The 17,129-nt window shown below is 37.8% G+C and overlaps 1 protein-coding gene across 4 annotated transcripts; it reads left to right on the forward strand.

The window, feature by feature from the left end:
• The first annotated feature begins 1,046 nt into the window (after positions 1–1,046).
• Positions 1,047–16,592, forward strand: LOC127442843 (Golgi reassembly-stacking protein 1-like). Of its 4 annotated transcripts, none has more exons than XM_051701074.1 (9): positions 1,048–1,238; positions 9,955–10,035; positions 10,216–10,419; positions 10,537–10,623; positions 10,751–10,881; positions 11,521–11,662; positions 13,471–13,606; positions 14,345–14,485; positions 14,582–16,592. In XM_051701074.1, exons 1-9 carry the CDS (start codon positions 1,176–1,178, stop codon positions 15,061–15,063), a joined length of 1,467 nt encoding a protein of 488 aa, XP_051557034.1. In that variant the 5' UTR covers positions 1,048–1,175; the 3' UTR covers positions 15,064–16,592. The 4 variants fall into 4 exon arrangements, with proteins under 4 accessions (XP_051557036.1, XP_051557034.1, XP_051557035.1 ...); XM_051701075.1 differs by having other exon boundaries at positions 13,471–13,561; XM_051701076.1 differs by lacking the exons at positions 10,751–10,881; positions 11,521–11,662 and having other exon boundaries at positions 1,047–1,238.
• The last annotated feature ends 537 nt before the right edge of the window (positions 16,593–17,129 follow it).

A 17,129-nucleotide genomic window follows, 5' to 3' on the forward strand; every position in this document is an offset into this window, starting at 1 on the left:
TTAGTTATTTTCTGTGGGACACATGGGACCTCACAGGAATATGACAATCTAAACATTGGCAGTGTTGGGGAGTAACGGAATACATGTAATGGGATTACGTATTTAAAATACAAAATATAAGTAACTGTATTCCACTGCAGTTACAATTTAAATAATTGGTATTTAGAATACAGTTACATTCAAAAAGTATTTTGATTACTGAAGAGATTACTTTGCATTTTATTGTCATTTGTTTCATTTAATATTTAGTCCTTTCAGAACATTTATACATACAAATGATGCGATCCAAAGTGCATCTGAACAGCAGTGAAACACTTTCTTATGATGTGTTACATTCATACGAGTCGACAGAGAAGTACGTTTGGAGCAGAAGAAATAGAAATAAACCTTGTGTAAATTGTCAGTTTTACGCTAAGCTAAAATGCTATTTCTAGCCATTTTACATGCACGTTACCAGGTACGATATATTTTTCATATTTTTTTATCAAGAAAATTCACATTGGATCATAATTTCATTTTTTCTAGTAAGACTTTTGATATTAGGGCAAAAATCATATTTTTCATAATTTTTGTATTGTTTTCCTGTAAAAATATCTAAAAATCCTTAAAACAAGATCAATTTGATTTATCTTGTTTTAGAAACAACACTGCATAAGATATTTATGTTTTTCAGAGAATGTATTTTTAACGTGTATTTTGTCTTACTGTACTGGCAGTGTTTTTATAGTCAAAACAAGTGAAAAAATCTACCAGTGCTGAAGAAGTAATCCAAAGTATTTAGAATACGTTACTGACCTTGAATAATCTAATGGAATATGTTACAAATGACATTTTACAGCATGTATTCTGTAATCTGTAGTGGAATACATTTCAAAAGTAACCCTCCCAACCCTGAACATTGGTATAACAAGTTTTCAAATAAGATTACATTTAGAGTTAAATAAGAGTAACTGTTACACTGGCTGTCAAGACTGAGGTTCGAGTTTTAGACATAAGAGTGGGTTTAGGTGACAAACTTAAAAGAAGACAAACTGGCATCATGTTCGATTGCTCATGCCTGCCTCCAGGCACGCATAATGGACAACATGGCCACGATGTGATGAGTAATATCTGTTGTTTCGGATAGCAAAACATTACAAAATTACAATACATTAAGGTATTCAAGAGAAAGAGCAATGGGTTTATCGCAGAGCAACGGTGCACCTGAGGGTGGTACAGAAGGCTATCATGTTCATGGGGTAAATAACTTAAATTTAGCTGGCTTTGGTTTTGACAACGAGCAGATTTGCTTGCTAGCTATTGTTTCAATGATACATTTTTCATGTCCGCATAGCTTTAGAATTTGAAAGATTTACCGTAAGAGAATACATAGTCTATCAGACTGTTCAGACTTGTTTTTTAAACCACGGTAAAAATAGTTTGTGGTTTGAAATTCAGACTTTGATTGGATATAAACCCGCTATGCGCTGTCCTAGACATGTAAATAATGTCGCATTTTATTCTTTATGATTTGTGAATTCAGATGACATAATCCTTTGCTCTGCAATCAGTCGTTTACATTTTACAACTTCATTTTCTAATGCAAATAGCTCCAAAAGTTGAACTCCTAGAAGAATGAAAACACTCTCACCTGATTTGTGAATTTTTTTCACAGCAGTTTGTTTTCCTGTCAACACTTTTTAAGTCCATGAGTCCGGACGGTGACAAATAAGCGCTCTTCAATTTTCGCTCTTAACTTTAACATTTCTAGCAAACACGCAGTCTGGGTTCATGCAAATGTACTTGTTTTCGATAGAGCCTGATTTGTGAAAACTTTCACAATCACATTTGGCGACGTTTGATTGCGTCTTATTGCTCTACCCCCATTGCCTTGAGTAATAATAGGAAATCAGCTTATAATTCTAAAAACTGACCATCTTCAGAGGTCACAGTAGGCTCAAAAAGACCTTGATGATTTGTGAATTTTTTCACAGATCAGTTTTTGTGTCTCAACCATTTTTTGGGTTCTGGAGTCAACAGTTTACATAAATAAAAATAAAAATCAGTGTTAAATCACTATAATAATTTTTTTTTATTTATCACACATATACAGTGAAATTCTTCTTTTTCACATATCCCAGCTAGGCTGGGGTCAGAGTCAGCCATGATACAGCACCCCTGGAGCAGATAGGGTCAAGGGCCTTGCTCAAGGGCCCAACAGTGGCATCTTGGTGGTGCTGGGGCTTGAACCCCTGACCTTCTGATCAGTAACCCAGAGCCTTAACTGCTGAGCTACCACTGCCCCTTAGAATTTAGGGAGTTCTAATGGTTCCACAAAATTTCTAATTTCACTAGTTTCACACAGAACTGGATTTGTGAAAACTTTCACATATTGATTTTACTCAGTTTGATGGCTTCATGCATATTGGCATTTTGAATCATTCATAAACTAAGCCGTAAAACCAATGAACTTCTAACAATTCTAAAAAATGTTCAACTAGATGGGTCACACTAGGTTTAAATAGACAATCCTGATTTGTGAAATTTTTTCACAGATCAGTTTTTGTCATTTAACCCTTTTTTGAATCCACGTCTTCGTGTACTGATGAAGATATTAGAAACTTTGTGGAACCATTAGAACTCCCTAAATTCTAAATTCTGAGATAACCTTCGAGGAGCTTGACAAGGTAATTAAGGCCCTGCCTACAGGCACACTATTTTGAGTCAGCATTTTACCTGAAAAATCAGAGTTATAGGCTTAGTGTTGTAATTGCTCTGTTTTTTAGTCTTTCCCATTTATTTCCTATGGTGGGTCAGAAATGACCTGGAACACCACGAGTGTTAGTTTTTTGTCACGTGTCCTAAACTCATTGAATACAGTCCAATTTTTGTGTGTGTTCAGATGGCAAATGTAGGAAAAGTAACCAAGCCTTGACCCAGCGAGATGAAGGATACCATTTTTATTAAAGAAACTAAATCAAGAGAGGTTACGTGACGCCATGCAAGAAGCAGACGTGTGAGCGACGAGCTCTGCGCACTTTGCTAATTTTTTATTATTCTCATGTTATAATCTGGTGAAATTCGATACACCCAGTTACACATTTGCTCTTTGAGGTAAAACATGGCAAAGAAGTCAAAATCCTCGGGCTCTGGAGACATTAAAAGACACTTATGTGTTCAGGATGAAAGCCCTGACAGGCCTATAGACCGGGGACTCGATTTAGATGGCGCGGCAGGAGAGGAGATCCAGCGTCAGTTGTCCAACATGTCAGTGATGCTGACGAAGGTTCTTGCTGACTTGGAGGATCTCATTGTAATATGTCGATCGATTACGGTGGTGGAAATAAAATTCTCTGAGTTAGTTACAAGAGTGACTGATGTTGAGTGACAAATCGATTGTCTGGAATCTTTGGAGAGGGAATCATCCGCTAATCCGCCCGTGACCAAAGTTGATTTGGGACGGGTTCTTGAAAAGCTTGAAGATCTTGAGAATAGAAGCCGCAGGAATAACGTTTGAATAGTTGGAATTCCTGAGCATGAGTTGGGCAGAGATATGGTGAAATTCCTGGATGAGCTCTTCCCGAGTCTGCTCGACATAACAGGCCACAAGCTGGAAATCGAGCGAGCTCACAGAGGCCCTGCTCGCAGATCTGCTGAGGGAGACAGGCCCCGATCAATCCTAGCCAGATTTCTGAGATCATCCGATAAAGATCTTGTGTTGCGCCAGGCGAGGAGCAAAGGAAAGCTTTCTTGGAAGAATCATAATATTTTCTTGTTCCCGGACTTTGCAAGTTTGACGAGCGAAACGCGATCGGTTCAGGGAATGGAAGAAACACTTACATCAACGTAAGATCACTTTTGCATTGATGTTTCCGGCCAAGCTGAGAATAGAAGCGAAGGAGGGTCACAAAGTATTTACATGTCCCAATCAGGCAATGTCAGGCAAAGTATTTTCTGTTATGTAATTTTGCCTCACAAATTTGGTCGGATCATACAGTATGCCTCATTCATCAAAAAATCCAAAGCACGAGAATTTGTGGAGTTGGAAGGAAATATTAAAAGTGCAGAGGCAGAGCTGAAGTGCCATTTGTCATCTGAAGGCCTCAATTGACCCGATTGAAATATAGATATAATACTATTTTGTTGTGGAAAGTGGAGTTTTGGTTATTCAGGGCAAGACAGTCATACTTTGAGTTGGGGAACAAAGCAGGAAAACTTTTGGCTAGATATATAAAGCAGAGAGAGTCTTTTTCTACCATTCCCTCAGTGAAGTCTACTGGTGGTGAAATATTTACCTTGGCCATTGATATTAATAATGCTTTTAAAGAATTGTACCTTGATCTCTATAGTTCCACGTCTTCGTCTACTGATGAAGATATTAGAAACTTTGTGGAACCATTAGAACTCCCTAAATTCTAAATTCTGAGATAACCTTGGAGGAGCTTGATGAGGTAATTAAGGCCCTGCCTACAGGCAAGGCTCCGGGGCCTGACGGCTTTGCCGCTGAGTTTTTCAAAACTTATGCTACGGAACTGGCTACACTTTTGTTAGAAGTTTATACGGAATCATTAAAGAATGGAAAGCTCCCGCCAACCATGACACAAGCCCGGATCAGTCTGATTCTTAAAAAGGACAAAGATCCAAGCGAGTGTAAAAGTTACTGTCCAATTTCCCTGATCCAGTTAGATGTAAAAATGTTGTCAAAAATTCTGGTTAACCGATTAAGTAAAGTTATGACATCACTTATACATATAGATCAGTTGGGGTTTATTTGGGGCCGTAGCTCTTCTGATAACAGTAGGCGTTTCATCAATATCATGTGGTCAGTAGCGAATGATCAATCTCCGGTCGCTGCCATCTCACTTGATGCCGAAAAGGCGTTTGATATGGTAGAATGGGATTATCTTTTTAAGATTTTGGAAATGTATGGGTTTGGGAGTACTTTTATTGGTTGGATTAAGTTACTTTATAGTCACCCTGTAGCAGCGGAACTAACAAATGGACTCATTTCAGATTATTTTACTCTGGATAGGGGCACCCGGCAGGGTTGCCCTCTTTCCCCATTATTGTTCTGTCTTGCCCTGGAACCATTAGCAGCCACGATAAGAAAGGATGATGATTTTTCAGGGGTGATTATGGGAGGTGTGGCGCATAAGCTTCTGCTTTACGCAGATGATATTTTATTATTCGTCTCCGACCCCACTAGATCTATGCCTTGCCTCCACAGAATTGTTAATTCCATTTCCAAGTTCTCAGGATACAAAATCAGTTGGTCTAAATCCGAAGCTTTAGCTTTGACAGCGTACTGTCCAGTAATGGCCTTCCAGTCGGGCGCCTTCCAATGGCCCAAACAGGGCATTAAGTATTTGGGAATTTTATTCCCAGCAAATTTGTCTAATTTAGTCAGAGTTAATTTTGATCCCTTAATAAAAAGGTTTTCGAATGATGTGGACAGGTGGGCTTCATTACACTTATCGATGATTGGGAAGGTTAATGTAATTAAAATGAATTGTATTCCAAAATTCAACTACCTGTTACAATCTCTCCCTATAGATGTCCCCCTCTCTTATTTCAGGCAATTTGATAGCATAGCGAAGTCCTTCATTTGGAATGGTAAGCATGCCAGGTTAAATTTCAATAAGTTACATAGGCCGATGGACAAAGGTGGGCTAGGCCTACCCAAGATTTTGTTTTATTATTATGCATTCGATCTCAGACATTTGGCTCATTGGTCGCTTCCACCTGAAAGAGCCCCTTCCTGGTTATGCATTGAACAAGAACTTCTTGCCCCTATTTTGCCATTGCAAAGCCTTTCCATCAAACTAACCAGAGAAGTTAAATCACACCTCATTATTTCAATATTTGCACTCAGTATGGACAAAAGTGTCCAGAGTGTTTAATTCAGATATTTCTCTAAATGTTGCCTCGAGCCTATGCCTAAACCCCAAACTATGCATTAATAAGACCCGTTTATGTTGGTCTGAGTGGATTGCGAGGGGGGTTAATACACTCGGTGATCTTTATGAGAGTGGTGTGATGAGATCCTTTGAAAATTTGGTTCAATATTTTGGGATCCCCAGATCTCAGTTTTTTAGGTATCTTCAGCTACGACACTTGCTCTGTACTATTTTTGGGAATAGCATACACCCCCCCCAAAAGTGGCAGATACTCTGGGAGAGGTGATTTCTGCTTTTGGAAAAGGCCACGAGGCATCAGTGTATTACTCCTTATTAATTCAGAGTCTGGGGGATGGAGTCTCAACCACTCTCAAAAGATTATGGGAGAGGGATTTAGACCTGGAATTGGAGGAGGGAGAATGGGCTAGGATTTAAAAAAAAAAAAAAAAGCATAAAACTGCATCTAGAGATGCAAGGGTGCGCCTTATACAATTCAAGATTTTACATCGGTTCTGTTGGACCCCCTCTTAATTGTATAGGCTTGGTCTTAAAGACACACCCATCTGCTGGAGATGCCAATCAGAGAATGGAGATTTAACCCATGTCTTTTGGGGGTGTGTTGAAATTCAAAAGTTTTGGTTAAAGGTGCAGAGTCTGGTATGCGAGGTGTTAGGTATTCAGGTATTATTCTGCCCCAGACTCTGTATCTTGGATGATGGGGTGGTCATTGACATTGTAAGTAGACACATAAAGAATTGGGTCTTAACCAGTGTCATGATCACCAGGCAGATCATTTTGAGGGGCTGGAGGTTGGCTGGAGCACCCTCTTTTCAGGAGTGTTGCTCGGAGATGGGAAGGGTGGCGGCCTTTGAGGAAGTTACATTCAGAGGAACGGGGAGGTATAAAGTGTTCGTGGAGAAATGGGGCAGGTATTTGTCATTTGTGGATGTGTGATTATTGTTGTTGTGTTTTTTTATTTTTTATTTGTTTATTTATTTTTTATGTATTTATATTTTATTAAATTTTTTATGTGTGTGCATGTGTGTCTATGTCATTTAAGACCACTGTTATGTTGCTGGGGTTAGGGTGGGATTGGGAGGGGGAGGAGTAATAGTTGGGGTTAAGTTCGATTCTATGTATATATGTTTTGTTCTATGAGGTACATTTATGTGAATCAATAAATATTGTTAATCAGAAAAATAAACTAAATCAAAATGGGTCAAAACACCGCACAAGGGTTAAACAAAATGACTAGCTAGTTGACGTATCATCCATATCAAAATTGAATTTGTCAACAACAAACCAAAGCCATCAAACTGAGTCAAATCAATCTGTGAAAGTTTTCACAAATCCAGTTTTGTGTGAAACTAGTGTATTTTCATCATAATTACCATGTGTTTCAAGAATGTGACCCCTCTAAGACTATAACACTGATTTTTCAGGGAAACTGTTGCCCCATAAAAATAAAAAAAAAAAAGGGTTAAATGACAAAAACGGATTTGTGAAAAAATTCACATCATGACGGTCAATATGTTTCTAGAGTAACCCGTCAACATGCTCCGTTTTTAGAATCTTCAGCCTTTTATTACTTTTAGGCTTACATCCTTCATTTTTCACAATGCCAATATGCATGAAGCCATTAACAGGACTAAAATCAATCTGAAAGTTTTCAGAAATCCAGTTTTGTGTGAAATTAGTGTTTTTCCATCATCGTTATCATGTGTTTCCAGAATGTGACCTCTCAAATCCTATAACACCTATAATTTTTCAGGTAAACTGTTGACTCATGCAATCAAACAATGATTGAGAGATAAAAATCCAAATCCAGTTTTGTCTGAAACAAGTGTTTTTCCCTGATTATAAGCAGTATGCTTTATAAAATGGCCTCCCAAGGCCTAAATAATAATTTTTCTGATGAATTGTTGACTCAGAAACTTAAACAATTAGTTAACTGATATTAACTGAACTGTGAATTCACATCATAAAAGTCATTTTGAGCCAACTATGACCCATCTAGGTTTCACTTTTTAAAATTACAAGCCTTTTATTACTTTTTTGGCTTACATACTTAATTTTTCACAATGCCAATGTGCATTAAGCCATCAAACTGAGTCAAATCAATCTGTGAAAGTTTTCACAAATCCAGTTTTGTGTGAAACTAGAGTTTTTCCATCATAATTCTTATGTTTCAACCTCTCAAAGCCTATAACACAGATTTTTTTTAGGTAAACTGTTGACTCCAGAAAAATGGTTGAGACACAAAAACTGATCTGTGAAAAAAAATAACAAATCATCAAATGGTAGAGCAATAAGACGCAATCAAATGTGACAAATGTGATTGTGAAAGTTTGATGAATAATATTTGTCATTATTTACATGTCTACGACAGCGCATAGCGGGTTTATAGCCAATCATAGTCTGAATTTCAAACAGCAAACTATCTTTACCGCTGTGTTTTTAAATGTATTAATTTACTTTTTATTCATTATTGTTTGCATGTGTTGACAAATTTTGGATTAAAGTTAACAACTGTGTCTGATTTGGAATACATGTAATTCATCTGTGCACCTTTTTAAAGATTTGACAATTGTGTTTGATAAGCAGCGACTGTCAGGAAGTTAGATTTTGTCAGTTCTTCTTTGCTATAAATCTGACAGCTCGGAAAACATCTTGTCAATTACAACATTTACAATTTCTTGTTTAATAATAACACGTTATACCTCAATCTTTACTGTTTAAAAGTGCTTGTATAGTTAGTCTAATGTGTCTTAGGTTAAATGTAGTGGCCAGTCTATCACTATGGAGGAAGTGTGTTTAGAAACAGCTTTTGGATTTAAGCTTCAGCACAGGCGCCATGTCAGTGAAGAAAGAATGAAGCCGCATGAATAAAGGAACATTGTGTAATATTTATATCCAGAGACCACAAATTCCCACAGTTAGCACATGTACGTCTCTGAGAACTCTGTTTAAAAGCGTTTCATCTGGAAAGCATCACATTCTAATTAGTGGTAGACCGATATATTGGTTTTACAGATTAATCGGTGGTGATTGTTGCTTTTTGGAACTATCGGTTATCGGGAAAAATGTATGTTGATAGTTGCCAAAATAAGAGTCCCTGGTGTGTTTCGGGCTTGTTTGTATTTAAAAGTCCTGTGTTATGCACCAAATCTTAATTTTGTCTGGTTAGTATTGGGATTTTGGTTGAACAGAAAACTGCATCTGGGATTTTATTCGTTTTGGACTCTTTGTCTTTGCCCAGCATATTAAAGAAAGATTTTTTATTTTTATTTTTTATTTTTTATTTTTTTACATTCTATAAATTGATTTTAAAAACTATCGGCCAGTGAATCGGTTATCAGCCTTTCCCACTACCTTAGTTATCGGTATCGGCAAAATCCACTATCGGTCGACCTCTAATTCTAATGAACATCTTCTAAACATCTTAGAAAGATCAGATTTACAAACATTCTAAATCATAAATGTCTCAAAGACATCTGCTGAATGTCTTGTTGACATCCAAGAGGAAATATCTCATAGACGTATTGCAGATGACGAAACAACCTAAAAAATAAGTCTTCCAGATGTGAACACACACATCAAATATACACATCAGACGTTTGGGTGATGTACATGTTCAATCAGATATTACTTCAAAATTACTTATTACATCACCCATATGTCTATTTGACATGTGTTTACATCTGGAAGACGTCTTTTTTCATTGTTTGCTCATCTGCAATACGTCTATAAGACGTATGACAATAAGTAGGTCTCGTATGTCAATAAGACATCAGATGTTAATTTACATTCATCAGATGTGATTTAGTTTGCAAATCTGATCTTTCTAAGATGTTTTGCAGACATTAATTAGATTGTGATGCTTTCCAGATGCAAAGATCTAAAACAGACATTTCGGAGATGTATGTATGCTATCTGGGATATTCCCCAGTCGTTAAACTCCCTAAGATGCACAATAATGTGTAAAACAGCACTGAGTAGGAATTTAAATACATTTGAATATAGAGCTTATAAATCTGTATGAAATGAATTTTCATGAATGAAGATCTGTCTTTTATAGATCCAAGAGAATTCACCTGCAGAGAGAGCTGGTCTGGATCCCTTTTTTGATTTCATCATATCCATTGGCAATAATCGCCTTGTAAGTTTGTATTTATAGAACTCTGTTGGGTATTTCTTGTAATCTGGAAAAAAAAATAGTGTCCTGTTATCCAGACATTTAACTCTTTGTCTCACAAAGTAATAACAGTTATCAGTAACAATGTTTCTTTAAATGTGAAGAGCTAATGAGAGTTCAATGCTGTGTATGCCATCGGAACAGAACCAGGAGAATGATATGCTGAAGGACCTCCTCAAGGCTAATGTGGAGAAATCGGTGAAGATGGAGGTTTATAGTACAAAGACCATGAGGCTGCGGGAATTGGAGGTGGTTCCTAGCAACATGTGGGGGGGCCAGGGACTTCTGGGGGCCAGTGTCCGCTTCTGCAGCTTTCAAGGAGCCAATGAAAATGTCTGGCATGTTCTAGTAAGTGATCTTTGTGTTTAGGGTATCTTGTTTGTTTCCATTAATTACTTTGGCTTTTTCAAAACCAGGCTACTTTGTTTATTCTTTGTATTATTATTTTGCCTTCGTAATTTTTAGGATGTGGAGCCAAGTTCACCTGCAGCATTGGCCGGATTCAGGGAACATGCAGATTTTATTGTCGGAGCTGACCAAGTTCTGCAAGATGTAAGGAGGGAATTATATTTTTTTGTGAATGCTTGATTGTTATTTTCAGAGGAAGAAAAAGCTGTGCAGTACATTTTAGTTATATTAAAGGGATATCACTTCAAGCAATGATTTAATTTCCCAACAGTCAGAGGACTTCTTCTCACTTATTGAAGCACATGAGGGGAAGCCACTGAAGCTTCTGGTCTATAATACAGAGACGGATAAATGCAGGGAGGTGGTTGTGACACCAAATGGTGCCTGGGGGGGAGAAGGCAGGTAATAACCCTGTTACTAAGGATATTATACCTTAAAGGGATAGTTCACCCACAAATGAAAATTCTCTCATTATTTATGCACCCTCATGCCATCCCAGATGTGTATGACTTTCTATCTTTTGCAGAACACAAACAAAGACTTTTAGAAGAATATCTCAGCTCTGTAGGTCCATACAATGTAAGTGAATGGTGACCAGAACTTTGAAGCTCCAAAAGGCACACAAAGGCAGCATAAAATTAATCTATATGAGTGCAGTGTTTAAATTTATGACCAAAGTCAACCCTGACTCTTATATAGGTTTTTAATGACTCTACCTTTTAACATATTTTTACTTGTTTTTCGCCATGAAAATAGCCATGGAAGCTGGCATGGCATAAAATCAATAACTAACTAACCATTCACTTACATTGTATGGACCTACAGAGCTGAGATATTCTTCCAAAAATCTTTGTTTATGTTCTGCAGAAGAAAGAAAGTCATACACATCTGGGAGGCATGAGGGTGAGTAAATGATGAGAGAATTTTCATTTTTGGGTGAACTAAGTCCTGACCCAGCCCTTATTGTGCACTTTTGAGTAATAATTCAAGGAACTGTCTCCTCCAGAGCTTTTGATAAACTTTATTTGTTTTTGCCTCAAGTCTTGGTTGTGGCATTGGATATGGCTACTTGCACCGAATCCCTGCACGACCTGACAGCCCAAAATCGGAAAATGTCAGTCATCATATTTCTCCTGTGGCAGGGACCCCAGAGCAAGAACCTCCTACAAATGGATTCACAGAGGTAGTTTATTTATTTGTATATAAGACTGTGGTATTCTGCATCCAATGTTTGGGTACATTCATAAATTGGGACAACATGTTTGGTAAATACTTAGCAGTGTACAGTACATTCAGAAAGTATTCAGACCCCTTAATTTTAGCAGCATTAATCTAAAATGCTTTAAATTATTTAAAAAAAAATTCACGTCAATCTACACACCATACCCCATAATGGCAAAGCAAAAACCAGATTTTTTATTAAAAAGAGAAAACTGAAATATCACATTGACATAAGTATTCAGACCCTTAACTCAGTACTTTCACTGGTGGCCAAAAGTTTGGAATAATGTAAAAATTTGCTGTTTCGGAAGGAAATTGGCACTTTAATTCACCATAGTGGCATTCAACTGATCACAAAGTATAGTCAGGACTTTTGGCCGCCAGTGTAGTTGAAGCACCTTTGGCAGCGATTACAGCCTCAAGTCTTTTTGGGTATGATGCGACAAGCTTTGCACACCTGGATTTGGGGATTTTCTGCCATTCTTCTCTGCAGATCCTCTCAAGCTCTGTCAGGTTGGATGGGGACCGTCGGTAGACAGCCATTTTCATGTCTCTCCAGAGGCTGGGCTCTGGGCTCTGGCTGGGCCACTCAATGACATTCACAGAGTTGTCCCGTAGCCACTCTTGCATTGTCTTGGCTGTATGCTTAGGGTCATTGTCCTGTTGGAAGGTGAGCCTTTGGCACAGTCTGAGGTCCTGAACGCTCTGGGCCAGGTTTTTATTAAGGATATCTCTGTATTTTGCTGCATTCAGCTTTCTTTCAACCCTGACCAGTCCCCCAGTCCCTGCCTCTGAAAAACACCCCCACAGCGTGATGCTACCACCACCATGCTTCACCGTTGGGATGGTATTGCGCAGGTGATGAGCGGTGCCTGGTTTCCTCCAGACATGATGTTTGGAATTGAGTCCAAACAATTCAATCTTTGTTCCATCAGACCAGAGAATCTTGTTTCTCACAGTCTGAGAGTCCTTTAGGTGCTTTTTATGTGTCTTGCACTGAGGAGAGGCTTTCGTCTGGTCACTCTGCCATAAAGCCCAGATCGGTGGAGTGTTGCAGTGATGGTTGTCCTTATGCAAGTTTCTCCTATCTCCACACATGTTCTCTGGAGCTCAACCAGTGTGACCATTGGGTTCTTGGTCACCTCTCTTACCAAGGCCCTTCTCTCCCGACTGCTCAGTTTGGCTGGGCAGCCAGCTCTAGGAAGAGTCCTGGTTATTCCAAACGTCTTCCATTTAAGAATTATGGAGGACACTGTGCTCTTGGGACCTTTCAGTGCAGCCGAATTGTTTTTTTTGTTGCCTTCCCCAGATCTGTGCTTCAACACAATCCTGTCTCCGAGCTCTGCAGGCAGTTCTTTTGACCTCATAGCTTGGTTTTTGCTCTGATATGCATTTTCAGCTGTGAAACCTTGTATAGACAGGTGTGTGCCTTTCCAAATCATGTCCAATCAATTGAATTTTCCACAGGTGGACTCCAATCAAAGTGTAGAAACATCTCAAAGATGATCCAGAGAAATTTGATGCACCTGAGCAACATTTCTAGTGTCATAGCAAAGGGTCTGAATACTTGCAGTATGTCAATGTGATATTTAAGTTTTTTCTTTTTAATAAATTTGCAAAGTTATCATATATCTGGGTTTTCCTTTATCATTATGGGGCATGAAGTGTAGATTGATGTGATCTTTTTAATTTTATTTATTTATTTTAAAGCATTTTAGCATTTATCTGAATAATTTCTGAATGCACTGTAAATGATATGGACATCCCCAGGTGTCCCTAATGGCAGCATCCCGTCAGGCTGTGAGTGGTTTGGATCTTGACACACCACTGCCACCTCCTATTCAAAGAGTCATGGACCCTGGTAAGGCAGCAAAATATAGACTTCATTTTCCTGAAGGTTCTGAAAGTAAACATATCTAAACACCTTTTTAACAAGATATATTTAAGTGAATAAATGTGCCAGTGCAGTAAGATAAAATAAATTTATTTTCTAAATATCTTATGCAGTGTTGCTTTAGTATATGTATCTTGTTTTAAGGATTTTTAGCCATTGTTTTGTAAAACAAGAGTCATTTAAAACTTATTAAGAACCTAAAGTAAGGTGCCTGGGTAGCTCAGCAAGTATTGACGCTGACTACCACCCCTGGAGTCATGAGTTTGAATCCAGGGCGTGCTGAGTGATTCCAGCCAGGTCTCCTAAGCAACCAAATTGGCCCGTTGCTAGGGAGGGTAGAGTCACATGGGGTAACCTCCTCGTGGTCGTGATTAATGGTTCTTGCTCTCAGTGGGGCACGTGGTAAATTGTGCATGGATCGCAGAGAGTAGCATGAGCCTCCACATACTGTGAGTCTCCATGGTGTCATGCACAGCGAGCCATGTGATAAGATGCGTGGATTGACTGTCTCAGAAATGGAGGCAACTGAGACTTGTCCTCTGCCACCCTGATTAAGGTGAGTAACCACGCCACCACGAGGACCTACTAAGTAGTGGGAATTGGGCATTCCAAATTGGGGAGGAAAAGGGGATAAAAAAAAGAACAACAAAAAAGAACCTAAAGTAAATTTTTGGGTTATAGTGTACGTTTTCTGTAGAACAAGAATCATTATAAAGTCATCGTAATGTACCAGAGCACTGTTTCCTCCAGGTTTCTCAGATCAGTCTGAAGTGGCTATGATGAATTCTGAGATGTCAGACATGGCAGACCGACTCGACCTATCTGTTTCTTCCATTGACATGACAAGCACATCCCTGGCTGTTCGAGAGGACATTGACATATCAGGTGTCGGTAAGGCAGCCTTACTAATTTGATCAACAGAATTCAGCCTGTGAAGTCACTGAATTGAGTGAATGAAATTTGCAAAACATGTCTCATATTTTGCAGAAGAGCTACATGACAGTGAGATTCCTTACAGTGATCCTAAGGAGATTACAGAGGAATCTCCTTCTGCAGATTTGATCTCCTCAGTTGTAGAAGAGCCTTCACCACCACCTTCACATGTTTATCTCTCGCACCCTCAATTCCCTAATACACTACTTGATCATAATATGCCGATAGACATGTCATCTTTGGTGAATTCTTCAATTCCATCTTTTGACTCTGTGCCTCCTATAGACATCTCTTCCCTGCATATTGACCGTGCTGCCCTTCGCCTCCAGTCTTCTGCCCTGCCTGCAAAATATCCCTTACAACCCAATGAGTTCTCAAGTCTTCCCTCAAAAACTGATGGTTTCAATCAGGGCTTTTCTGAAGAGACACAGTCTCTGAAGATTAGCTTATTTGAAAGTGAAGTGGAGAGGGTATCCTCTGATCTGTTGTCTCCTGATTCCTGTGCAGAAATCAAAGACGGAGCTGCTCTTCAGTAGTGACACTACTACTAAGTACCATGTTGTATCACTATCTTGTTTACAAAATTGCTTAACAATCATTGGTAGAATCAGGTCTTGGGCTGTTGTGTGCTTTTTGAACAGTTGGGTGTTGTTCATCTTACCTTTTTATTTTACATTTGCGTGCAAGTAGCCAGGATGCCTGTAGGATATTTGAATGTGAGTAGGCCATTGTTTTACATTTTGTAGATCATAATTTAGAAGATAATATTTTTATGTAACTAATTTGGAAATTTTACTTTAGCTTGATTGATTAAACTCCACAAATAGTTTGGAAGCAGCATACCAAAAACTTAACTTTATTGACAGTTTTAACCATGTTAAAATTTGTAGTCACGCTACTACCCAATCATTCATGGACTGCTGTCTTAAACTCATCACTCAGTATAGATCATCTCGTGTTATATTTAGCTAATGCCCCATTTGGTCAGCAATCTGCACAGAGGATCTATAGAACACTAACACAGAATAGATATATTGCATATAGACATATTTTTTTTAGGTACAGCATTACATTGTTTTGGCTTCCTTTGTTACATTTTTATCATTTACCTTTTAGAAGGACTCCATATATTTGCTTTTATTGCTTTTTTTTCTGTATTGTGGGAACGTTTGTTAAGGATAGTGCAAATTGTTATACTGGTCAAGGGTTTTGTATTTGTTTAGTGCTTTAAACCAAAATCTTTCTCTACTGGCCAAATAGAGTTTGATCATCATTTTTATGTGATTTTAGAATCTTTTCATCACAAATATTTTATTTTAGTTTTTGTTACATAGTCTTCATCTGTATTGGAGTGATCGCTTATATGTGCTTTAGGTTGTAAAGAGTAAAATTGTATTTGTTTAGCATTTCGGTTGCCTGGTTAGGAAGTCAGTATAAGTAAAATGATCACTGAACTAAATCAACACTAAAGAAATGTTGTCATAGTAAAATATGCTTTGACTATATATTGAGACATGGACTATTGCTGTTCACTTGTGGTTGGTAATTTATTGATCTGTGCAAATATGGAATAATGTCAGTAGAATGTATGTGTTGTTATGATTGAGTTGAATCATTAATGCCATATTCAATAAGAGTAGTGTCATACCCAGGTGTTTATTTTTATTAGCATTAGTAAAGGGAGTGCAAACTCAGAGAATACCTCATAGATCTTAAGTTCTTTGTGAAAACAAATTCTGAAACAGTTTCAGCAGTGAGTGAAGACTTTATATGTGTCTATATATAAGTGAATCCAGCGAATATGAAGACAACAGTAATGGTATGTCACGAGGGAGAAGAGACAATGTTGGTTTGAATTTTCCTTCTTTTATATAAAAAAAATAAAATAAATGGTAGAATATCCTGTGTGTGAACACAAATGTATATTTTTGCAATTATTGTGATTAAGGAAAAAAAACAGAAAATGGTGTACCTACTCGAACTAAATTGTTGGTTTGTTTTGGAAAATATCAAATTGCAAAACCCCAGAACCCTACAGCAATAAAATCCGAAATAGGCCCATAAATTGTTAGTGGTGGTTTTTTTTCTTTTCTTTGTGTACTGTGGGTGTTGAAGGATATTGAATAAATGTTATGGCAGTGATATTTTGTTAAAGGAATATTCCGAGTTCAATACAAGTTAAGCTTAATCGGCACAAAACTGATTACCACAAAAATAAATTTTGACTCTGCCGTCCTTTTCTTTAAAAAAAGCTCAAATCTGAGTTACAGTGAGGAACTTACGGTGGAAGTCAATGGGGGCCAATCTGTAAATGTTAAAATACAATTTCAAAAGTAGCCACAAGACTTAATATGTGTGTTAACATGATTATAGTGTGATAAAATCACTTACTAACCTTTTCTGTGTGAAGTTATAACAGTTTTACAAATTCATTGCCATGACGATGTAATGTCAACAATTTAACCCTCCTATTGTGTTCAGAATCTGCATACACCTTTTGTATTCGCAGGTCAATTTTGACCCGTTGGAATTCAAGTTATGAATCATTAATAAGCCGATGGTTTTCATCTAAATCTATAGTGTAAATCATTAATAGGTTCTT

Source organism: Myxocyprinus asiaticus, chromosome 6 (assembly GCF_019703515.2).
Source record: "Myxocyprinus asiaticus isolate MX2 ecotype Aquarium Trade chromosome 6, UBuf_Myxa_2, whole genome shotgun sequence".
NCBI lineage: Eukaryota > Metazoa > Chordata > Actinopteri > Cypriniformes > Catostomidae > Myxocyprinus > Myxocyprinus asiaticus.

Coding starts and splice junctions, on each gene's coding strand:
- LOC127442843 (XM_051701074.1), top strand. CDS start 1,176: ATGGGTTTATCGCAGAGCAACGGTGCACCTGAGGGTGGTACAGAAGGC. Junction 10,420..10,536: donor AAAATGTCTGGCATGTTCTA/GTAAGTGATCTT, acceptor CGTAATTTTTAG/GATGTGGAGCCAAGTTCACC. Junction 14,486..14,581: donor CATTGACATATCAGGTGTCG/GTAAGGCAGCCT, acceptor CATATTTTGCAG/AAGAGCTACATGACAGTGAG.